The sequence below is a fragment of the Silurus meridionalis genome, chromosome 3 (assembly GCF_014805685.1).
Source record: "Silurus meridionalis isolate SWU-2019-XX chromosome 3, ASM1480568v1, whole genome shotgun sequence".
Lineage (NCBI taxonomy): Eukaryota > Metazoa > Chordata > Actinopteri > Siluriformes > Siluridae > Silurus > Silurus meridionalis.
This window is the reverse complement of record NC_060886.1, coordinates 16,180,064-16,205,104: the sequence shown is the minus strand read 5'-3', so window position 1 is coordinate 16,205,104 and position 25,041 is coordinate 16,180,064. Positions and strand designations below refer to the sequence as shown.

Below are 25,041 nucleotides of genomic sequence, written 5' to 3'. Positions count from 1 at the left end.
ATTTCATAGCACCTAACCCAGCTATTCTTGCTAACAACTATTTTTTAAATATTTTTTTTATTATCTCCAGCTCTGTTTATTCAGCAGGATGTTTGGCCACCTGGAGGTGCTAAACTACAGCACTCTTGTCAACATACTTTCATCTTTATTAGAAAGACAATCTTAGTTCCAGACCTGAGGACCGTCTGCATGTTCATATCTGCTCTGATCATCTAGAACAAATAAAAATAACATAATATTGGATATTTTAATGTTTGAAAAATAAATAGAATCTAATAAGCAGGGTTATAGTATCGCAGAATTGTATTACATGACCAAAAGTTTGTGGTAACATTTGAGCTTTCCCCAAACTGCAGCAACAAATTTTGGAGCTCACAGTTGTATATGGTGTCTTTTTTATATCAAAACATTACAATGTCCTGCTGGATCAAATTATTTTAATCCCAAACCTGTTTCAGCATAACACCCCCCTCCCCCCACCTAAACAAGCTTCATTAAGACATGATTTGCCATGGCATAGACTCGAGTGGCTACAGCTCTGATATCAACACCACTGACCATCTCTGGCATAAAATAAAATTGCCCAATATCAGTGCACCTCATTAATGCTCTTGTAAATGAATGGGCACAAATCCCCACATGCTGCAAAATCTAATAAAAAGCCTTCACAATATATACCAAGCACTTTCTAAAGAGCCTTCTTGTCTTTGAAGATTTTACTTGCTTCCAGTTTCTCTTTATAGATTGCTTTCTTCTCTTCTGTGAACTGGCTTCTTGCATTGATTCTTAGAAATGATTTGTAGAGGGTTAATATGGCTGTCCCACATTAAGGATTTTCTTGTTTGACCAAAAAGTTGTGCAAAATGTACTGCCTTTAATCAATGTTTGATTTTCACTCCTTATCCTGTATCCTGTCTGTCTTGTTGTTTATTAAATGTTGACAGTGTTTGGCCCTCTACTTAGACCCAGTATTTTATTTTGCACCCTCCTATGAATAAGTTTGACCCCACTGTGATAGATAGATAGATAGATAGATAGATAGATAGATAGATAGATAGATAGATAGATAGATAGATAGATAGATAGATAGATTGTCAGTCAGTCAGTCAGTCAGTCTGCACAAAAGCTGCGCGCACTTGATGCTCTCAAACTTCTCCACGGCGCTGTGGACATAAACACACGCGTTGCTCGCCTGTCATTGGCTGTAGCGGAAGCTCTGGGCGCAGGAGAGCAGAATCTCAGGCAGTTGGCTAAACAACATTTTTGTTATATATTTAGCTTGTGATGACACGAAGGCAGTAGGTCGGTTTGGTCGCAGGGGTGTCGTTTTTGTATGATTTCCCCCCCGCCACCTTCATTTTGTTCCGTTTGCTCTATTAGTGCAATGAAACGCTGAAGTAAATAAGTGCTGTAACAAAAAAAGAAAAGCACATAGAAGAAGGCGCTGCTAAGCTAACGGCTAGCTAATGAAGTGCTTTCCACTCGCCGTTCTCTCAATGCTGCTTGCCTTCAGACGAGAGGAGCTTTGAGAGCACCATGTCCTGCTCTAGCAACTTGATCTGGGATGTGAGGAAACGATCCATCGGTTACAGCGATCCAAACGTTTTCCGAGCGAACTATTTAGGTAAGAAGGCAGACCGGGGTTTTGTTTTTCTACCATCGTCATTATAAAACGCTTCATGTCCGTGTGTCTCTGACAGCTGTCACCTGTGTATAGAGACACCCTGGAGATGAGGAATGGACAGGCTGACTTGACCACAAGCTTCTAGCTTTATTGATTGCTGTACCCTTTTCCAGCCCACTGTTTCAGCATGTTGTTGTTGTTGTTGTTGTTGTGGAACTAAGCAGGCTAGCTAATATTACCCCTCAGATTAATATAATCATGTATAATGCATTCAGATTCGAGTAATCGTTAATTTATTAATTTCCCCTGCTAGTAGTAACATGCATTATTTCCACGACTTTAACATATTGGTGTAGTTTGAGACACTTCTCTAAATGATCACCAGCTGATATGAGGTTACAGTTTTGGTCTGCTGAAATGATCAGCAAATAGGTGCTTTTAAACCAAAGAATGATTGTTTCGATTTCATAAATTTGTTTACATAGGAAAATGCGATGCTAATGAAGTTCAGCCTCTACTAGTTTTTTTGAACTCACCCAAAAAAATATTTTTAGAACCAAATCAGCTTTTATTTCAGCCCTCCTAACTGCCAGGTCTGGTGAATATCACAGCTTGTGTGTATTCATGCCAGGAAACTACAAGAAAATTTACAAAGTGATTTTTTATTTGCCATAATAATTTAATTTAAATACTATTGTTCGTTATCCATCTTTCTGTTTATTTGTATTATTTTTTCAAAACACACACAGACACTTTATGGAGCTGTTTGTGTAACATTGCCTGAATATGGTTGGAGCTCTATGTGCCATAAAGGTAGTCTAGCTGACCAGGACATGTAGATTAAATATTCAACTATTTCTCTTTTCATTCATAGTTGTGTGGCATGTTGGATCACATGGATAGTAGGTGGTTGATTTAAGAGTCATCAGTGTTTTGTTTTTTTTATCTAAAAAAACAGTGAATGAAAACCTCTATCCCCAGTTTGGTCATGAGCTCTGTATTGTCTGTGTTTAGTTTAACATGTTCTCCTCATGTTCATCTTAGGCTTCTGCCAGGATCCCAAAAAATCCAGTAAGTAAATTAGAGGCACTAAATTGCCCTTTAGCTGTGAATCAGTGTGTGCACTGCCATGGATTCTCTTTCAGGTTGTAGTGTATTCCTACCTGTTTTAATTGGCTCAATATGTAACCTGACTATTACAAGGATAAAATAGTAAATGCAGTTGAATGAATATTGGTTACATTGTTGTGAGTGTGTTGTAACACACACTACACTTTCACTCATCGTGCCACCTGCTGCACTGTGCACACAAATCAAGGACATATTCATGCTTTTGGTAGAAAATACTTTGTATAGGTGTTGGTTATTTATTCTATTCTGACAGTTTGGCATACATTGTTTAGTTTATTCTTACCATCTAAGGTGCTAAGGAGGGATAAATAGAGTGCTAGCTAATTATGTAATTGCTGTTTGAACAACAAGAGCTCAGTGAGCGGAGCACTTAGTGCTGATGTATAGTTTTATCCCTTTTTATAAAGAAGGTAATGATATTTCTGCTACACATACACTTTCGACTGGGATGGTATGGTAAACAAATGAGCATAGCTTCAGTTGCTATTTTACTGAAAAACTTTTTGATGTGTCAAATTTATTTTATTCTGTTTTAGTGAACATATTTCACTGCTCAGATAAATCTGATAGTGTGAGCAGAAAGTCAATGCACTTCTTAAGGAGTGTTCGGGACATGGTGCTTTTATTGTCTCAATGATATTGATTTATATGTAAAACTAGGTATTCCCTTATTAGGAAAGGATTTTTGAGGGATTTTACCAAGTGAAAGATTTTAGCTATATTCAGCTATGTTAATCGAGCCTATAAATCTTATTAATTAATAAATATAATTTGCACACATATAATAAGCACATTTCCACTGTCTGACAATAGGCCTCATTTTAAATCATCCTTACCCTGATGCAGTAAGTATGTCACGGTTGCAATACAATTCCCTGCTCATCAGTGTAGCATTTAAATACTGAATGAGAAGAAGTAGCATGTCCACAGTTTTATTTCTTCACTTTCTGTAAGTTCTGTTTAAAATACTTTTGTAAAGATGTTTCTGCTCTGCTCTTCCATACGTGTGGATTGAACTGTCAAGGAACATCCTTCATGGGTAGAAAATCTTTTGTAAATTAATTAATTATTTATTTAATTTTAAAATCTAAGCCATACTCAGCCTTTTTCTTCCTTCCATCTTTAAAAGATTGGTTGAGGCACAGTTTGGCACATCCATTATACTAAAGAGCAGTATTACTCTAAACACTCTGACAGACTGCCATAACAAACATTAACTGATCAATAAACAAGTAAACAAAGACAAACACAAATTTTTCTTTTGATACCCTTTCCAGAAAATATATGATCAAATTAGAAAACTCTGGTTTAATATCTGTGCACATTAATAACACTACTTCATCAGCATTCTTTCACTTCACACAGGTTAGAGCTCATAACAGCTTGCACAATGTTCAGAAGTTGGTACACGCTATTTTCTTGTCTCATATTGATTCACTGTTTACTGCATTGCCAATCATCAGGCTGCAGCTTGTTCAGAACGCTGCAGCACCGGTTCTAACAGGTGCACACAAATGAGATCATATTATATCAATCCTGACATTATATCGGGTCCAGTTCATTTCAGGATAGAATTTAAAATACCGCTGCATTTAGTTTTAGTTCCATGACTGAATTAGAGCCATCATAAATGGACTGATTCTCCTCTCATGTTTCAGCCCATTTCATAATGATCGAGTTCGGCCTGATTGATACATTTACCCAATGACAAGAAAATTACATTGTTTGGTTTTTTATGCACCAAAAAATATATAATCATTCTAAAAAGCACCTACAGACAGATTTTTATATTTTGTTATGTATTTATTAGTGATTACTTTGCTTGTGTTTTACTTACAATTATTGATTTCTTTTTTGTTTTTATAATAAATATATAATTTTTTCCTCGATGTTTCTCAGATTTATTATTATGATTATAATTATTTTTACTATTAATCTTATCATTATCATTATTGCTGCTCATATAAAGTTCTGCATCTCATATTTTATATATCTTTATTTTCACATGAAACACTTTAAGCTGAATTTCATATGAAATATTTTTTAAAGATTTATTTAGTTACTTATATATTTATTTTCATAAACTTTTCTTCTAAATCATTTGCTATGCTGCAGCTTTCCATATTTAGCAAACTCTAGCTTTAGAATTAGCATGAATTTAGAATCAAATGAATTATTGCAGCATGATTTCACTTTAAATGACAAAATACATGTGATGTTAGGTAAGATTGTGCTCCTACTTCCTGTTGAAAGTTCTATAGTTCCTGTTATATTGCAATCGTTTTTTTTTTCATTCCTTTTCTTTCTTTATGCTTTGTTTAGAACCATTCAATTGAATTTGCAATGTGTGATATGCAATTTTTTTATATTTTATTATTATTATTATTATTATTATTATTATTATTAGTGGTATTATTATTATTATTATTATTATTATTATTATCATCATTATCATTATCATTATTAGTCTGTTTTAATGAGTGAGCTGTGTTTATCTAATCAATGAGCTAGACATTTGCTATAAGGTTACTCCTTGTACACAGTATCTGAGATCTGATAGAAACATTAGCCTAGTTCGGCAGGTTGTGTTCAGGCATATCGTGTGTGTGCGCGTGTGTGTGTGTGCGTGTGTGTGTGTGCGTGTGTGTGTGTGTGTGTGTGTGTGTGCGTGTGTGTGTGTGTGTGTGTGCGCTATATTTAGCATGGCTAAGCTGCAAAATTTTGATTGAAATGGAATACGCAGAAACTAAGAATATTCTCCACAGCACAGAAATGTAATAATATTATAGAAATATATAACTTATTTGGGGTCTCTAGAGAGTTGCATATGTTGCATATGAGTGAATGCTTCAAAATAAATAATGCAAAGTAGTGTTACTAGACAAATAAAGTGTGCACTCCAAAATACTGAGTTAAAGCAGACTGTGTGGGGGAAATTTGCAAACCAAATCTGAAATGACTTTACAAAGTTCAACAAAACTAATATTTTGCCAGTGTAGCTTTTTAGTGTTTTAATCATTTCAACATTGCTTGGTTGAACAGTGGAAAGTTCATATGAATCTGTTTCCTTTTAGAAGCCGTATTGTTGGTCAGGAAGATATAATTTGTTGAGAACCACTATCTTGCTTCCGCTTTCCTTTAAAGTGCAACTTGCCAAATCAGTGTCAATATATTTAGCTCTACAAGTGTTGAAATTTGGCCTTATCTCTTTGGTGATGACAGACACAAAGCTTGCAAGAATGTTCTGCCATATCAAACCATGCTTTCAGCTTCCAGTTCCTTTGTTATTAATGAAAGTCTTTAGTATAAAATACATCTGAATGCCATGGCTATTGCATGTTATTAGAATAGGCATCCAGTTCTGAGTTGTATTGTTAAAATGCTTGGGGGGAAAAAAACATACAACACAATGTATTCTTATAATTAGCGTTTTACTTGTATCTATGTCATCTGTGGTGAAATTGTTCCTGACTGCAAAAATCAACAACAAGAATTTTTTTGTTTGTTTCTGTTGTCTCTTATTGATCTGTATAGAATGTAGATTACGATATATAATCCTACCTATGAAACAGACTTAGCAATACAGTTATGTGAGCTCAGTTATGCATATATGCACATCTGGTGAAGTGACTATATTAACACTTTTTTTTTTTCTTCCACAGGCAGAAGAGAATTTGTGCAGCGTCTGAAACTTGAAGCTGTACTTAAAGTGCATGATGGCTGTGTGAGTATCAAAAACGTATCTTCTCACGTTCATGCTTTACTTGATATTTGATTGATGATTTTGGTATGCATTTCTGCATTTTACCATAGCGAGTTTGGATGCTGCCAGTAGTTTAGTAAAGTTGCAGTGTCTGTTGTTTTGTTTATGCACTGTGTTGCACTGCTGGGAACTGAAAAGTGTGAAGGTTTAAAAAAAAAAAAATTTTAACAGTTCATTTACTGCCTGTTTGAAAAGATGACTTCAGTTATCAGCAAGCTGAAAATCAGCAAGCAGAAAACAACCCCCAACAGATTTCACTTCATATATACTGCAGTCTCTTTGTAGTTACAGTAAAAATATGTCACTGATTCATCAGGCACCGATGCGAGCCTACAGCGTTGCATTTTTTTCTCAAGGCCATCGCTATGTTGCACCTTTTGACATCCAAAAAACTAAATGAGAAAGTATGCAAAATAATAAGGATAAAAAGTAAAGCTTAGTTTAGCAGTTTTTCAGATGTTTTGAAATAAATGGTTTTGTGTGATAAATCTTATATGTTGGGTTGATAAAGTGTGGAACCTAAAAATGGAACGGTCCAGAGTGCACAGGCCTTTGCAGGTTAAGTTAATGAAATATTGATTCATTTCAGAGGCAGAGGCATGATGTTGAAGGCTCAGTTGTCCTTCACCCGAGTTCTCTATTCGGCTGCTATTGTTCGCTATCTTACTTCAGTTCAGGCTGCAGATTCAGGGCAGATCCGCTGTGGCAAATTGGCTCCATTTATTAAAATCGACTGAAATTAGTTGAGTAGACATCAAATCAGACTGTGGTCTATGTTTGTGTTCAACAGATATCTGTTTCTTTAATTTTAAATAGGTTAACACCATATCTTGGAATGATACAGGAGAGTACATCTTGTCAGGATCTGATGACACTAATTTGGTCATCACAAACCCTTACAACAGAAAGGTAATTTTAAGCTTGTGTGTTATCTAGAACAATGTGGTAATCTACTTAGTGGTGTAATTTAAGCCAAAATCTACTCTCGGATATGAATAATGTACACACCTATATGTGTTACTTGTGCACCTTTTTTATTTGCAAGATTGCTGCAGTTTAGCAGTACTTGTATTAGTCAGTAAGATGTGCTGTAGCTGATTTTTATATTTAATTGAGATTTTTCCAGTCCAAAGTGCAAACTACTTGAACTTATCCACGTTCTGTGTACTGCTCTGGATCTCAAGCTGGTGATGTATCGCTTACCACTCTTTCCATTCGTCATCAGGTCAAAACAACAATTCGGTCGGGTCACCGGGCTAACATTTTCAGTGCAAAATTCATGCCCCACACAAACGACCAGCAGATCGTGTCCTGTTCAGGAGACGGCATCATCTTCTACACACACACAGAGAAGAGTGCAGACATCAACAGGCAATGCCAGATGACCTGCCACTATGGAACTGCTTATGAGGTGATATTGTGGAAGCATTCACAGATGATAAAAAGGAAAGCAGCAAGGAAAATCTGACAGTGGCATTTTAGGCAAAATTCAGTCGAAAACTATTGGAATGGATTCAACTATTATAGCACAGAAGCCTTTATTTGCTTGTGTGTGTTTGAGTGTGTGTGGGTGTACAGTGAAACACTAACACTTTTTGACTGTGCACCATTGCATTCCATAATTATTTACTTAATAAATAAATGATAGTAATGAATACATTAATAACAGTCTAAATGTCACAGTCTTGATTTGGGTGGAGAATAAGGCTCACTTTGGGTATTCAACTTTGCTATTGTAATTAAGATTTTATTAAACTCCTATTTTTACTCAATTTGATGCATAGTGCAAGTAAAAATACTGAGACAAGCCTCTGTATACCAGGATACTGAGCTAAGAATAGGACATGGTGACGTGTTAGCAGTGTGACTGATATGCCATGATATGCTGACAAGTGCGGACCTTTAAAAATTAAATTGAAATGCACTGCCAGGCAAAAGTTTCTGAGCATCCCTATTTTTCATCAAATGCTGTTGAATTGAAAAACATAAGAAATTATATAACTTTAATATATTGCATTTTTAACTGCCAATATTGTACCAATAGTGTGCAATAAAATATATAAAAAGCTGCTCCTGCTAAAATATGCTAAAATAGTGTCTTTTGAATAGCTTTCAGACTTGCAGCTAATATTGACTGTGCTTTTGCTCGTAAAAAGTATGAGCAAAATGCTCCTAACTTGCTTGCAGCAACACACCCATTTCCTTGTTGTTGTTTTTTTTCTGGCCATGTTAGACATGCAGTTCTTGTGATTTACTATTACATAACACTCCAAAACATGAAACGTACTATGGAAAAATGTAATGCACATAATTTCAGATTTAGAACTTATGAAGTCATTTCTGGAAACTGCTGCAATAAAAGTCATTTATGGTTTTAGGGCTGTGGGCTCATGTACAGATTTTCATGTCTTCTGTCTGTCTTTTTCTTTCCTTTTGTCTTTAGATAATGACAGTTCCTAATGATCCGTATACCTTTTTATCCTGTGGGGAGGATGGCACAGTTAGGTGGTTTGACCTGCGTATGAAGACAAGCTGCACAAAAGAGGATTGTAAAGATGTAAGAAGATTTGCCTAAAATGTACTTATACTTGGCATTCCTTTTTTATATATACTTTATTCCCATATTACTAACATTTATAGAATTGTGCTGTCAGAATTCCTTCATATTAGCTGAAATATTAATGAAAATGTCTTATTGGCAGATTGACTCGTACATTAGCGTTTCACATTACAAATCTCACGTCTACTGAACTGCTAAGATTGTCCCAGGAAGAAGATACAGCTCTGGCCTAAGATCAGATCTAGCACATTAACCTTTATCCTTGTAACCAAATTAAAATGGACACACCCAAAGTTCTCTTGCCAGATCGTGTGAGGAGGCAACTGCCTTTTACCCTGCATTTCACAGCCTTCTCTTTTACAAGTTTTGACTGAAGTGAAAATCATTATGTTTTGGGGGAAATGGTGTTTGTTAAAATAGCACATCATAGATCATATTATTTTAGAGACTATGTTTCAGCTGTCACAAAGATCTGTACCAATCTGAGCTACACCCCCTGGTTTGTCTGCTTTGAATGAATATAGCTGGTGATGGTGCATTAATAAGCAAATCATCTTGTAGTCTCAGACTTTTCTATAATACACTTTTTTATGAGATTGGAGATGGTCATTCTTCTCACACATTAATACTCATACTTTCTTTGCTTCCCCTTTTATTGTTTGTCTTTTTGTAATCAGGATATTTTGATTAATTGCCGGAGAGCTGCTACCTCGATAGCCATTTCTCCCCTTGTGCCCTACTACCTTGCAGTGGGATGCTCAGACAGTTCAGTAAGAATTTATGACCGACGAATGCTTGGTACTAGAGCTACAGGTGAGAGCTGAACTTTTTGTGTTTTAATTTCAAATGATGTTTATTTCTCTTACACCCAGAATATAACAAATTCCACTAAACATTTTTTAGAAAAAAATGACCCATGTAAAATCGGCATCATAACATGATTGCCACTAATTGTAATCAAAGTTCCTACCCTTAAAATTAGTTATCAGTAGTAGGTCTTAATTATGTTTAAAAACTAAAAACACAAAACAGTTATACCTTAAACCTCTCTACATACAGGTAACTACATGGGCCGAGGAACAACAGGTATGTGTGTGCGATTTGTCCCTGCCCACTTGTCCAACAAGTCTTGCCGTGTGACATCCCTATGCTACAGTGGCGATGGACAAGAGGTTCTGGTCAGCTACTCCTCTGACTACATCTACCTGTTTGACCCCAAAGACGACCAGGCCAGAGAGCTAAAGGGTCCGTCTGAGGAGAGGAGAGAAGAGGTAAGGACCACAAGAGAGCTACCCTTCTATATGTTAATTATATAGAAATAACCCACACCCATGGTTGCTGCAGAGACACAATGATGTGTATTTGTAAATGAGAGGTGAGAAGTCTGTCTCGGGTCATGGTTAGAATTTATTGAACATCTCCTGATCTGACAACTAGTAACTTGTGTGGTTTTTATGTTATTAGTTAAATGTATGCTGAATGGCAAGGAACAATTCGGAAATATCTGTAAAAAAAAAAAAAAAAAAACAGCTTTTGGCTTCTTACTTCAGATAATGAGTCTGTTCCCACTAGACCTGGTGGCATATGTGGGCTTAAAGTTTGGGGGTGGGGGATGAAATATGCTTGGTCACTGATACAGGGTCTCTCTTACTGTGTGTATATCGGTGCTTGGCTTCCCCCATGATCGCATTCCTTTCCAAAATGAGATGCAGACGCACGCTATGTTCCATTGCAGGGACAAAAATAGACTCAGCGTACAATGACTGTCCGATTCATAGTGGAGAAACCCTCAGGTCTCTCTTCAAATTAAATTCATAGGAATAACAGACATCACAACATTTTTTTTCTACCAGTGTTTAGCCTCCTTTTTCAACTTTTGGAATTTTACACATCTTATTTAGCTTTTATCTGTTTTAGCTCTTGTCATATGTCTCTACATAGTTCTGTCTTGAATTATTCGTTTGTTAATATTGTTTTTGTATAATGAATAAAATAAAATGGTAGATAAAATAGAATATTGAATATTAGCAATAAGAGAGAATTTTTGCCATGGCCTTCACATTCTGAACACTGCATTATCAGGAGGTATATGGCATGACAGAGTTAGGAAAAATGTGTTGGATGCTGTAAAGAGAAAATAGTGCAAATTTGCATTTTATTAAGAAACCTTACTATTCTTTTAAAATTTGTTTATGTATATAATATACTGTACATATGTATGTTGATATGTTCCATTTACTTTGTTTGCTGTCAGTGTATGCCTGTTACATATTCTAAACGAAGTTAGGGAACTTGGGAACTTTCTGATTGTCTATATATATATATATATATATATATATATATATATATATATATATATATATATATATATATATATATATACAGTACAGACCAAAAGTTTGGACACACCTGCTTATTCAAAGAGTTTTCTTTATTTTCATGACTATGAAAATTGTAGAGTCACACTGAAGGCATCAAAACTATGAATTAACACATGTGGAATTATATACATAACAAAAAAGTGTGAAACAACTGAAAATATGTCATATTGTAGGTTCTTCAAAGTAGCCACCTTTTGTTTAGATTACTGCTTTGCACACTCTTGGCATTCCCTTGATGCCTACTTTGAAGAACCTACAATATGACATTTTCAGTTAACTTTTTGTTATGTATATAATTCACATGTGTTAATTCATAGTTTTGATGCCTTCAGTGTGACTCTACAATTTTCATAGTCATGAAAATAAAGAAAACTCTTTGAATGAGCAGGTGTGTCCAAACTTTGGTCTGTACTATATATATATATATATACAGTACAGACCAAAAGTTTGGACACACAAGGTGTGTCCAAACTTTTGGTCTGTACTGTGTATGTGTATGTGTATATATATATATATATATATATATATTATAATAGGGGTGGCACGGTACATGGAAAAACACCCAAACCGTTCGGTTCGCTTGTCTCGGTTCGGTTCGTGTGTGCGTCGCACGGTTCGACGCGTGCGCAATGTAGCCCCGTGCTCAGTTTCACCTCAGTCAGTTTCGCGTGAACATACATATAGACAGTAAAAGCTGAGTAAGAAGTGCTGCAGAAATGGCAAGTGGAGGAGATAATGACGGCTGCCCGGAGTTGGCGGATGCACCCGCGTCGTTCAAATCCGGTGTGTGGGAACATTTTGGATTTCATGTTACTTACGATGACAACGGAAATAAAACAGTAGATAGAACTGCGACTGTGTGCAAGCATTGTGCAAAATGCATTCAATATGCTAATGGAAACATTTCTAATATGACAGTTCATTTGAGAAGACATCACGCCATTGTGTCGATAAGCACAAACAGGAGAGAGCCGATTAGGAAACAACTTCTACTGTCCGCAGCATTCAAGTAACCTCTCAGTGATCAGTCGGACAGGGCAATAGCCATAACTAAAGCATTGGGGATGTTTATAGAAAATGATATGCAACCGTGCAGCGTGAATGAGTGTGAAGGATTTCGTCAGCTGATGAATGTACTCGAGCCACGGTTTAATATTCCCTCTTGCCGACACTTTTTTTTTTTTTTTTTTGCCAAATAAACGAAAAGCATGTCATCATCAATGTCTTCCCTCTTGCTGTATCAAAATCTCACCTAGCTTTTACTCAGAGATGGTCCCAATAATGTGCTTAAAGTAAAGCCAAATTCAGTAAGTGCATGATTACATTACAAAAATGTTAATACTGTATCCTAAGTTGTGGATAATTAAGCTAATAAGCTATATATCAAATGCTGAAGGAAATATATATATATATATATATATATATATATATATATATATATATATATATATATATATATATATATATATATATATATATATATATATATATATATATATATCTTCATTGCATGGTGCACTATATTAGTCAATATGTAGAGGGCTGGTTAAATACACATCCAGAGATAAGGGTCATAACTGGAAGATAATTACTATGTGTTTAAATATGACACTTGGCAAGGACACTGAAGAATTATCAGCCGTACTCACACGTGAGATCCCACATTAAACATCATATCATAACACAAGTGTATGATATAAATCTAAATATATCTTTTGGATCTTTGTTTTATCACTTGTATGTCATTCCTTTTATTAAGTATAATTTGTAGCAGGTTTACTATTTAGGCAGAACAACCTTTGACAGTGATTAACCATTTGACCATATGTTAATTGTAGCTGAAGCAACCCCCAGTCAAGCGATTGCGTCTAAGAGGAGACTGGTCAGACACCGGACCCCGTGCTCGACCCGAAAGTGAAAGAGAACGAGAGGGTAAGATTTAAAAAAACTACTTCCCTCCACCAGCACACACACAACATACACAACACATTTTAATCATATTTCTAGACATACTTGTCAATACATAAAAGTGTAACGTACAAAATAATCAATACTGAAATGTAGGCAACAATCAAAGTACTATTCAATTTATTTTGATATTTTGTTTAGAATATTAATAAGGCACCGGAGCTCATTAGTTTCTCTGTGAGCTCTAGGTCTGAGCACTGTCTTCCTATTAAAAGAAAGGAACACTTGGAATGGTTTTCCTCTAGATGACTCTGAGTTCTTGATGGTTTAAGTGCATGAAGCATTTCTTTCTCATTCACCTCAGGAGAACAGAGCCCTAATGTGTCACTGATGCAGAGGATGTCCGACATGTTATCACGTTGGTTTGAGGAAGCTAGCGAGGCCCAGAGCAGCAGAACTCGACCACAAACTCGTCCCAGAGGTATGACTTGCATTGCCATATTACTTTTACTTTTTTTTTTTTTTTTTTATACCGTGCCTTTTTAATTTGAACCTTTTGTGTCCATGTTCAGAAATGTGTTTTATATGCCTATAAAGGACCAATAATAATAAAGATAAGGAATCTGTTTGTAATTACATGCATGAAAGTTTTGTGTATGTTAGTATTGTTCTCTGCAATTTCTCTGCAAAAAATCCATCAGATTGTTTCATAAAGTTTTACTAATTAACATGTCTCTTTTCTCATTTAAAGAACTAAAAACTAAAGTTTACCTGATGTCTTTTTCCTATAGGTGTGGAAGCTCAGACACCAGGGGCAGCTGCAGCTTCAGACATCCCCTCTCAGGAGTCTTTGGGGGCTGAAGGACCCATGGAGGTGGAGTCTGCTACCTCTGACCATTCCTCCCCACCTGCCTCAGACTCCACCCCAACCCCTGCTCCAGTCTCAGCCTCAGCTCCAGCATCAACACCATCCCTAGCCCCAGACCCTTCTTCAACTTCAGCACAACCCCTCTCCAAATCCATCTCCTCTTCCTCCTCAGGCTCTTCTTCCACTGTGACAGCCCTGCCTCCCTCTACCTCTTCCTCTGTGGACAACACTGCCTCCTCTTCTTCCCTGCTGTCCTCCCCAGACTCAGAAGAGCAGAAGAGCCAGTCCGAGGTGATGACCACCAGATCAGCCACCCCGACTCCTTCCACAGAGCCTGTTCTGTCTGGTGAGAATGACTTTACTGACAATTTATCACTGGTTGCATGTCAGTGTTGATCACATGATCTCTATACATTGAGAGCATATACCAAATAGTTGTTTTCGGTACACAAACATGTCCATTTTGAAGGCTGATGTTCAAATCTGCATTATTTCAAACAGATAGAGTCAAGCCATGATAAAAAAAAAAAAAAAGCAGATGTAGGATTCATATGTATTTGTTATTATGACCAGTTTCGCACTGCATAACTCCCTTATATATCAAGCACTGAAAATATGACTAAAAAAGATTTTGGAAATAAGAAATCTCACCCAATGGTTCTAAAGTTTTTGAACATACATTCATTTCAGTATAATACTAGCATTTACTACTGATAAATATGGGTACAAAGACAGGTTATTGATCAAATTTATAATTACTTCAAGCTCACACAAAATATGAAAAACATTGTAAATCAACTTAAATTTTTTATTTTATTGGAACTCTTAAGCAGGTATTCATGGACTAAATGCCCTTAATAAACACAGTGAAAATGAATATAAACGTGGGAAATAAATAGCGTGCCAGTTTCACCCAGGGATTACAGTTGGAGATTTGCCAAAAATGGTAGCTTTTGAGTTTTATGTTTAAAAATAGGGAAACAGATATTATGTAAAAAGATATAAGAAATAAGTAAGCAAGCAAATAACTAAAAAAGCATGGTGCAGAATGTAGTGTTGTGGGACTGCTTGTGCTGCTTATAATCCAGTGTATATAACTTAGTCACAATTTTATTATTGTCAACTTTACAAATGGTGGCAATAATTATAGTCTTTTAATTTTGACAGAATTCACAATATAGAAATATTGTTATAATTTTGACCATTTATTGCAGATTGTTCCAGTCTGTACCAGTACTCACCATTAATTTACAGTCCAGTGACACAGTCTCAAGCCTATACAACAGTCCTAGTTATTCATGATTTATAGTCTATGTTAGTACAGCTGTCTGCCATTGCTAATGTAGGGCTTACCACAATTGCGTTGAAGCTCTCAAATATCTGCTCAGGGCAGTGTAGTCTTTTAAAAATTATTTTTTTATTTTTACAACTGCTCATCAGAAGGGGATTGTTTCTGGTTCTAAAATAAGGAAATAATGCTCAATTGCTTTTCTGTGAGAGGGGAATAGGTGTTTTATTTTTTTTTTTTTTTGTATAACTGTAATTTCAGGGTTATATTCACTATTCTTCCTGTCTTTTTTATTTAAATATTATCTGGTGTTCTAAAATTATTCAATTTTATGTCAAGTTAAAAAAAATTGATGCACATAAATTTGAGAATTCTAGCATTCAATACTGGTAAATATGGGTTCAAAGGTTATTCAGAAAGTGTTTAAATACTTTAAGCTCACACAAAATATGGAAAAAATTATTATAAATCATATTTTATTTTCTATTTTATTGAAAGTGTTTTTTTTTTTTGTTTCTTTTTTTTGGAACAGCAATGAATGGATAAAGTTATAACAATATTACAATATTGTGAATTCTGTAAAAATGTATACAGTGGTCCCCCGGAACTCGCTAAGTTACGTTCCAAGAATTTTGGACGCACCCCCGCAGCCCCTATGGTACCTTAGTGAATTCATCTAGACATTGTCACTTTAATACAAATGTGTTTTGAAAGATTTTATGAAATTTGTTGTTAGTTAGGTTCCAAATGAGAACCCGCAAATTTTCCAAACCGCAAATTATCGGGGGTTAACTGTAGTCTAAGTATATGTTAGTACAGCTGTCTGCCATTGCTAATGTAGAGCTTACCACAATTGCATTGAAGCTTCCAAATATCTGCTCAGAGCTGTGTAGTCTTTCAAAATTCTTTCAAAACTTTTTTTCTTTCACAACTGCTCATCAGAAGAGGACTGTTTCTGGTTCTAAAATAAGGAAATAATGCTCAATTGCTCTGTTGTAAGAGGAGAATAGGTGTTTTATTGTTTTTGGTAAAGGAGTAATGTATTTTATACTTTATTTTAAGTTGCAGAACAGAGAGTGTAGTTAAATTGTTTTTTGGTTTTTAGGTTTGTTTGTGTTCTGATTCTTTTCTCAAATAACCCAATAGTGTTTTGGATAGTTTTTCTAAAATAACCTAATGAAAGGTGTCCCCTCTTGAATGTCTAATAGTATGCATCTACAGTTGAGGCCACACATTTAACACACATCTAGAACAAAGACATTTCAATCTAATATTGAAACTCTGCCTGAACACATCCACATGTATTTCAGGTTATTAAACTTTTAACAAGTTTTTTTAGTATTAGATATAGAGTTGTTTCCAAACAACTGTTAAAAGAGATTTGTTATGACGTTTATTACTATACCAAATTCCATAAACCATGTTCTTTGTTCATTCTTCCTGGCAGAACTGTCACTTAACTTAGTCCGGATTGTGAGCCTTCTTGCTCAGACACACTTTTTTAGTACATTTCAAAATAGACTGAGATATGACTAAGTTTAAACTTTCTGACAGTTATTTTGTCAAGGTATTTCTCGATAATCCTCCTGATGCAATTTATTTTCACAAGTGCACTAATTCATTTTCCAGAAAAACAACCCCACAACTGCCACACCCATGTTTTAACAGTTGCCATGGTGTTTTTCAGATTAAGTTTCATCTTTTTTCCTTAATAGCACTATTAATTATTGACAAATGGTTCAGTGTTTGTTTCCGGTGACAAGAGAAAAAGCTGGTGATGATCTGTGAATTTCAGTCTGGTTTTATTATGCCTCCGAAGAGAGCACATTTTTCGCCATTTGAATTGTTTATTTACAAACATCTGCACTTAATGCCTCCATTTTCCTTTACCCATTTTCTTGTTCTCATTTGAACATTTTCGATCAATGTTTCTTCATTCCTGACAGTTAGTTTGTGCTACTTCCTGAATGATCTAATGTCTGCATGATGCGAGCCTGTGTGGACAAGATATTTGCATACAATACATTTTAGAGATGCCTTTGGTATTTTAAGTTTAGAATTTGCTTCTGAGTAGGAACTTGCCTTGTGAGGATCCACAGTTTTGTTGTCCAAGGTTTTTCGTGTAAAGGTTCTGTTGTGAAGCAGATGCCCTAATTGACTTTCTAAAAGAAATAAATGATAACATGACATATTTGAAGTTTAAATTTAGAGTTTGAATATCCTTAGCATAGTTGTATGTAAACTATTGGCCTCTACTGCATGGCTGGAGCATATTTTTCTGCATATATCGTCTACTCTACCTGTGATGCAAGCAAAATGGTTCACCAATGCAGTTTGTAGGACATCATCAAGGCTGCTGCTTCTTTTTATTTCCTTTGCATTTGACTAGTTTCTAGTGCCTCTTATCTATGATTTGCCCTTTCTTTGCGATACCTTTTTACCTTTATATTTCCTGATCCTTTTGTCTCTGCTTTTCTGCCAGAATATGGTCCGCGCAGGCTCCCGGTAAGTTTAGTGTGTAGGCGTTTGCAGAGGCTGCTGCTGCTTGCTGATCCCCCTGGGCAAAGCCAGCGTTCAGCCTCTCGGGCCTCAGACAGCCGAGCCCGGGGCCCTGATGCACAGACCCATCCGGCAGCAGGTTACACTCCGTTGTTCATTAGCTAGCCTTGACCCCTGCTGCAGCCCTTTTACATCTAACATTTCTGATCTGTGCTAGCTTTTATCCTCTAATGGTTTTGGATTATTGCTTAACTAAAGAATTCTTCTACTCTACAAAACTTAATGCAGTCTACAAATTTAAGCACCCTAGACAACTTTATCTTTGATATGATCACATCATCACCTATTAATTTTGCTAAGGATATTTACATTTTGTATTGGAGTTATTGGTACACTCTTTACAGGCTGGTTTGAGAATCCTAATTGACATGCTGCTGTCTTTATGCTGCATGGCATTAGTATTTTACTGCCTGTTTCTGTGCAGCTTCTGGTGTAGACCAATATAAGTGACTTTTTTTTTTCAGTTGTTCCCCAATGCACTTCCATCATTTACAAACTCCTGATGTGACGTGATTTTAGCGCAAATAAACTGAGTAAAGCCTTCGGATACCTTTCCTGCCTTTCACTGTCTGCTGCTTGGGTGGAGGTTAAATTAAATTGCGATTGGCCCTGAGCATTTGATGAAAGTCTCTGAGATCCATTACGTGAGAGTTGCACTAAGCCTGTAACATATAACATCACCACTCAGCTGGAAAAATGTTGGTTCAAAACTAGAGATCAAATTGTGTACTAAGAATACAATTTGTTCTTTATTGCTGCCCTGGTTTGTCATCATGCAGAAGCTATGTGAACAAACCCAGATAGCAGAAGTAAACTGATTTGAAATGAGAATAAAACAGTTACGTATTATAAAGATAATCTATGTTTCCTCCTGTCCAGCAGTGGCTCTGCTGGAGGTGGCGTTCATTATTGTTATTGTGGAAGCTGAAAATTTTTGGCTGAATTTTTGCTGTCAGTACTGAGATGGAAAGTTTTTATATAAAGAGTACACATGAATCTTATCTGGCATGTGAGGTCTTTTCACATTTCAAAAATTCACATACTGTTTTCTTTAAATCAAAACATAAAACAATTATGATTTAGGATCTGCAGGAAGTAACTATTTGAAAACTGCGCCATGAAATGTGAAAATTAAAATGTCACTACTGAGCCTTAAAGCAGCCTTATAGTCTTGTCTTTAATATGCGAGCGTGAACTGTTTACATTAGGCATAAAAACTAATTATAAGAGATTCTTGTAGTTGACCGCCTGCTGTCAAGCTTCATATTCTAAGCTTTGGATGTCATTAGTGATTAAGCATTTTTTTTTTTTTTACTTAATAGTTGTTTTTATGCAGGACACTTCATTCTTTTATTTGGATTCTGCTTGTGCTGCAGTATGATGGCTGTGTGTAGACCTGTAGTATCGACTGCAGTTTCATTGCTCATTTTTTTCTTTTTGTTCTTTGCATATTCAGTACATCTTGTTTGTGTTCCAGATTCTCCTTCGTCTGCGGTAAACAAACAGCTTGGATCTATGACTCTGGATGAGCAGCCTGGTGCGTCAATTCACCTCTTATACCATTTCCCCATACTTTCAATCATTTGCTGTTTTTTTTTTCTGCCCTTATGCACTTTTTTTCACTTTTTTCTAATGGGACAGCAGTTTTACTTCTCTCTATAACATTATCATCATCCATCAATTGACAGGTCCTTAAAGTCCCTGTATTTTTAGTAGACATTAGCTGTTCTTTTGAAGCATATTATGAAATGAATTGCTAAGCTTAAATATAAAATTCGATTTTTTCCATTTAGATAGGCAGATATTCTTTTTAACATTCACCCCCAAATATAAGGATTCTTGTCCTCACTGAAAAAGTATACAAAAAACTTAAAAAAATAAAAATAAACAAAAATAGTAAATAGCTTTTAGTGTAGTGTGGTTTGTGGGTTTGTTATGTTGGGGGATGATTATCTGTCTGAGACTTGATGTACTTCTTCATAGCCGATTTACATGTAAGATGATTTAAATATAAGTTGAGTTTGTGCTGATTGTAAATGGATGATTGTACTTTTAACCTTGCTGTGATGCTAAAAGTTTCCTCTCACTCAGTGAGTGCCTTTACCAGCAAACAATGCTTACAGTTGTAAAGTGTTCTATCTTTCTTTTTCACTAACAGAATATTTACAGTTTGCACTGTTTGTAGTTCGGGTATGTGATGTTGCAGTTCAAAATCAGCAATTCGTCCCTCTGTGTTTTGTTGTGTTGTTTTCATTCATAGCTGCAGTTCTTAATAAAAAAATGTTTCTATTCATTTTTGGTCTCTCTCTTTCTCTATTTCAGGAAGCACTGAAGCATCAGGGAATGCTTGCTGTGGTACAAGTAGCAGGGAGGCTAGTACTAACGATGGAACGAGAACCTGTTCTTCCACTCCTGCTGCTGAAGATAGCCGTGAATCCATCTCTCCAACTCCTGCTGCTGAAGAAAGCCATGAAAGCATCTTTTCATCTCCTGCTGTTGAAGATGACAGTGGAGCTGGCAGTGGCAGTGTGTCTGGAGGAGTGGGCTCTTGCACTGGGCGAGTGGCTACAGCAGCAGGCACGCCTGAGCCGGTCCTGAGCCTGCATTACAGCACGGAGGGCACCACCAACAGCACCATCAAATTAGACTTTACAGATGAATGGTGAGTGAGCGGATTTGCAGACTGATTGTCCCTCATAGTTTCTGTCTGAAAAAGAAAACGGTACATCTCTTATAAAATCTGTTGAAGTCACGGCATCAAAATGAAAGTTGGATGTATACTACAGTAGTCTAAAATCAAGAGAATAAAAATGAATAAGAACAAAGTGAAAGTTTTGCAATGACATATTTGTTTTTCAGTCCTAATTGGGAAAAGTCTTTATAATGGATATATCAATAAGAATATGGTAAATAACTCTGCAGTTAAAACAGATTTAATCCGGATATATTATGATAGGGGTCTGGTTTAGAGTATGCAGAAGAGATTGTGGTGACGGCTATAAAATGTGTAGAAAACATTTGTTTCATTTTCTGAAAGGCTGATTGTAATTTTTAAACTGATGCGTATATGTAGAAATAAATTATATAATTATTAATAATATAAACATTTATTATTTATTTTCTTATCACTTTGTGTTCAGGAGTAATTTAGCCTCTGGCTCAAGACCTGGTGGTGGAGGACAAAAGCCTTCTCAAGCCAGGGAGAATCAGGAGCCTGCTGCAGGAACCCCAGAACAGGGTGAGCCTGTTTTCAGCAACAATTTTAGTCCATTCTAATGAAATTCTTTTGTTTAAGGCAAATTCTGTTTCCTCTTGTTCCTCCTGGAGGCATGAACTGGCATGATCACTATCTTCAGAATTGTTCTCTTCTGCAGCTTTAGCAGAATCACTGCCACAGGAGAGCAAAAGTTCAGCGAGTGGCAATGAGAGGGCCTCAGGAAGCTCTCAGGGAAGCACACTGCTGCAAGGCCCAGCTATTCCAGAGAATCTGCCAGCAGCAGAAGGTTGCAAGAGAACTGAGCCAGGTGGGGAGGGCACTCAGGGTTCTGCTCAAACCTCACGCAGTAACCAGGACTCTGATGACAGCGATGATGACCCAATTCTTATCCCCTCAGCCAGGTACAGAGGAGCTCAGGGACAAAGGTATGGGCTTTCATTACTCAAAACCTCGGTTAAGTTGTATTATTTGTTTTATTAACCTAGTATTCCTAAGAAATATTTAAAGGATATGTATGCATTTTAGGAAAAAAAAAGTCTGAAGTTGTTTTTCTCATTAGGTTTAATTTCAGAGGCTCTGCAATAGGTGATAGGATGATCAGGTATTGTGATGAGCTTATTTCTAAAATAATTTAACTACAAGAAGTAAAACATTTTGTTGATTTTCTAGCAGATTTTAACACTAAAATGTGTTCATGGTGGAGTGGATTTGCATTTCTTGTTTTGTTTTTTGTTTGTTTTTTAACGTATAACACTAATTCTGACCTTATTTGCTTGAATGTGTTGCAAAAATGTGTAGGTAGGTTTTAATAGTACTTCAGTCAGTGTCTAACCAGCAAATCACTGGTATGCATGTGTTTGGAAATGAGCCTTGTGTTTAATCAAGTATTCTGCATTTGTTACAGTGAGCAGCAATACTTCTAAAGCATGGGCATAAAGAGTATTAATTTAATCAGCATAGTATAGATTTTGTCACTAGATTGTGAAAACACATCACAGCTCGTTTAAAAGCACTGGCCATGTTTGCTTTAATTACTATTTACCTGCATCATGAAGTCAATGAAGTCTATATTTAATTCTGTGTCCAGGCGCTCGGCAGCAGCTCGTATCCAGGAGCTTCTGCGCAGGAGAAAAGAAAGGCGCGAAATGGAGGAGAGCGAGACACAAAACATCAGACGCCCTGCAGTGAAAATGATGTACAAGGGCCACCGCAACTCCAGAACTATGGTGTGCTACTATACCACGCTATGGAAAAAGAACTACATTATTAACAGGATAAAAGCTATTTTTCAAGAATCTTAAATTCATAATTATTCTTTTATATTTGTGAATACAGATAAAGGAGTCATGTTTCTGGGGAAATAACTTTGTCATGAGTGGTTCGGACTGTGGCCATATTTTTATCTGGGACAGACATACAGGAGAGCACCTGATGCTTCTGGAGGCTGATAATCATGTAGTTAATTGTCTGCAGCCTCACCCTTATGATCCAAGTAAGTATCATACTGGGTTTTATTTGGAAAACATCCCAAGAGAAATTCTTGAATGAAGATGTTCTAGCTAATTTTGTCTTTTTTCAGTTCTTGCTTCATCTGGAATTGACTATGACATAAAAATCTGGTCCCCACTTGAGCAGCTACCTTCGTTTAACAGAGACCTTGCTGAGGAGGTACAGTAAAACTCCTTTGCTAATTATTTTCTATACAAAAGCAACAAGCAAAACAATTAAAGAGCAAAGATGATGGAACATGCCATATGGGAATATTATCCACAGTAGGCTGGACTAATCCCAACCCCAAAGTGGATTCTTTTTCTATAACAACATCTCCTGTAGTGTTTTATTTTATTTATATTACAGCAATTTGCTAGTTATAAAAAAAACTTTAATGGCTACATTAAATGTGAAATGTCTACATTTATAGCACCTATAAACAAATACATTTATAGATTTTTCTATAACCAAATATGGCACACAAAAAAACGGTGGTATATTTTATTATTTAAGCAGCTAGTTTTCATACATTTATTACTTTTAGATTGTCCACCATACAAATCTATGACAAATAATATATTAGAACAAGCACATTAATATAAATCTGTATTTTGCATTTCAGCAGTGCTGCTATAGAAAATGAATCAACAACATAAAAGAAACTCCATAGTGTTGTGATATCAATAATATTGAGTAAGAATTTGTGTTCTACAGTATACTGTATGTGGGCCAAGATGTTCTATTTATAGGTGCACTAGAGGGCAGCAGAGCTTAACACACCTCTGTAGGGTCGCAATTATCAGGCTGAGGAGATGTCCTAGTAAGATAAGGAAAGCAAGAGCCTTCCTTGGCTCTGTGCCTGAGACATAAGTTAATGAAACAGATGATGATTGTTTGATTTCAAGCTGTTGTGAAAAAGCCCTATTTTATATGAGACATATTCCTAAATCATTGATTTGATTCTGGGTTGCTGTTAGTGTATCACATAACGAAAGTACCACATAGCCAATACGGCATAAGAGGCATAATATATAGTTCGTATATATTGTATCATGTTCCTGCATTATTTAATGTAATATAAAATATAGAATCTCTACATGTCAGTTAACTTCTCACTATAGCAGGGATCCTTTATATATGCTGTGATTCTGTTGTAGGTGATCACTCGTAATGAATTGATGCTGGAAGAGACAAGAAACACCATTACTGTCCCTGCCTCGTTCATGCTTCGAATGCTGGCCTCACTCAATCACCTCCGAACAGGTGAACTTCACATTCCACTCTATTTGAGTACAACTGCTGTCCAGAGTGTTGTCTGTTATCGGTTACAGTATTACTGTATAGTCAATTTATTTACAGAAAACAACAATCAAGATAGTGTGAATATAAATGGTATATTAGGTGTGAGGGTATTTAGGGACTGTAGTTGATTATAATGTCCAGTTTCATTCTGAAAGCTTGGTCTCTTCGAACAGACTTTAAATATACACACAGTGTAGGTGATCATACAGTGATTGTTTCAGAATTCTGTCATTCATTAAATTAAAAAAAATCCAAGTGATGGCAAAGTTGACGGATGAGTTAAACAACTTCAGAAATGCATACATTTATTTAGGATTCATTTGAGCTTAAAAAAAAACTCTTTTTGAAAAAACATTTTTCTCAACTTTCTGCACACGTTATCTGTTCTCTATAATCAATCTCCTGCACTTCATGTGACATGGCCTATTAGAGGACACACTCCTATTACTTGCAGGTAGAAATACAGATGCACATAGATGTGTAAATCAGCCTTAAAGATGAAGATTAATTACATTTTCCAAATTGGACACATTCTTAAGTTATAATTGTTGAAGTAATTGAGAAACGTCTTTGTCGTTTTATATTCATTCAATTAATTTTTCTCTTCCTTTAACTCCTAGACCGATCTGAAGGTTCTGGACAAGAGAACGAAGATGAGTAGGAGCTATGCTGAGATCCACATCCCCCACCCTCCAACAAAACAATCAACATCTTTTGCTTTAAAACGGTTGAATATTTGAGATTTGTACAGGCTGTGTAGAATATTCCCTTGTTAGAACCATTTGTAGTATCCATTTTTTTTAAAGATGACTATTCTACTGAATACTTTACATGAGAGTAAATCGCATCTGCAAGGAAAGATGAATAAACTGCAGTATATAAAAAATAAATATATAATATATGAAATGTGACAGAGGTAGCTAAGTGACCGAGTGCTTGAGTATATTTA

The 25,041-nt window shown here is 35.9% G+C and overlaps 1 protein-coding gene across 3 annotated transcripts; it reads left to right on the top strand.

Moving 5' to 3' along the window:
- Positions 1 to 1,197: 1,197 nt before the first annotated feature.
- On the top strand, positions 1,198 to 25,003 carry dcaf6 (ddb1 and cul4 associated factor 6). Of its 3 annotated transcripts, XM_046844758.1 has the most exons (21): positions 1,199 to 1,624; positions 6,418 to 6,479; positions 7,335 to 7,427; positions 7,744 to 7,929; positions 8,962 to 9,075; positions 9,756 to 9,891; positions 10,138 to 10,349; positions 13,298 to 13,391; positions 13,732 to 13,848; positions 14,159 to 14,581; positions 18,006 to 18,161; positions 19,560 to 19,619; positions 20,405 to 20,744; positions 21,223 to 21,320; positions 21,457 to 21,724; positions 21,859 to 21,900; positions 22,387 to 22,525; positions 22,635 to 22,791; positions 22,879 to 22,967; positions 23,948 to 24,053; positions 24,713 to 25,003. In XM_046844758.1, exons 1-21 carry the CDS (start codon positions 1,537 to 1,539, stop codon positions 24,751 to 24,753), a joined length of 3,021 nt encoding a protein of 1,006 aa, XP_046700714.1. In that variant the 5' UTR covers positions 1,199 to 1,536; the 3' UTR covers positions 24,754 to 25,003. The 3 variants fall into 3 exon arrangements, with proteins under 3 accessions (XP_046700715.1, XP_046700714.1, XP_046700716.1); XM_046844759.1 differs by lacking the exon at positions 21,859 to 21,900 and having other exon boundaries at positions 1,198 to 1,624; XM_046844760.1 differs by lacking the exon at positions 18,006 to 18,161 and having other exon boundaries at positions 1,200 to 1,624.
- Positions 25,004 to 25,041: the final 38 nt, after the last annotated feature.

What these genes read in the sequence shown, in the direction of transcription:
- dcaf6 (XM_046844758.1), top strand. Translation starts at nt 1,537, where the DNA reads ATGTCCTGCTCTAGCAACTTGATCTGGGATGTGAGGAAACGATCCATC. An exon ending in ACCGCAACTCCAGAACTATG is followed by an intron (nt 22,526 to 22,634) that starts GTGTGCTACTAT and finishes TTGTGAATACAG; the next exon opens with ATAAAGGAGTCATGTTTCTG. An exon ending in ACTCAATCACCTCCGAACAG is followed by an intron (nt 24,054 to 24,712) that starts GTGAACTTCACA and finishes TTTAACTCCTAG; the next exon opens with ACCGATCTGAAGGTTCTGGA.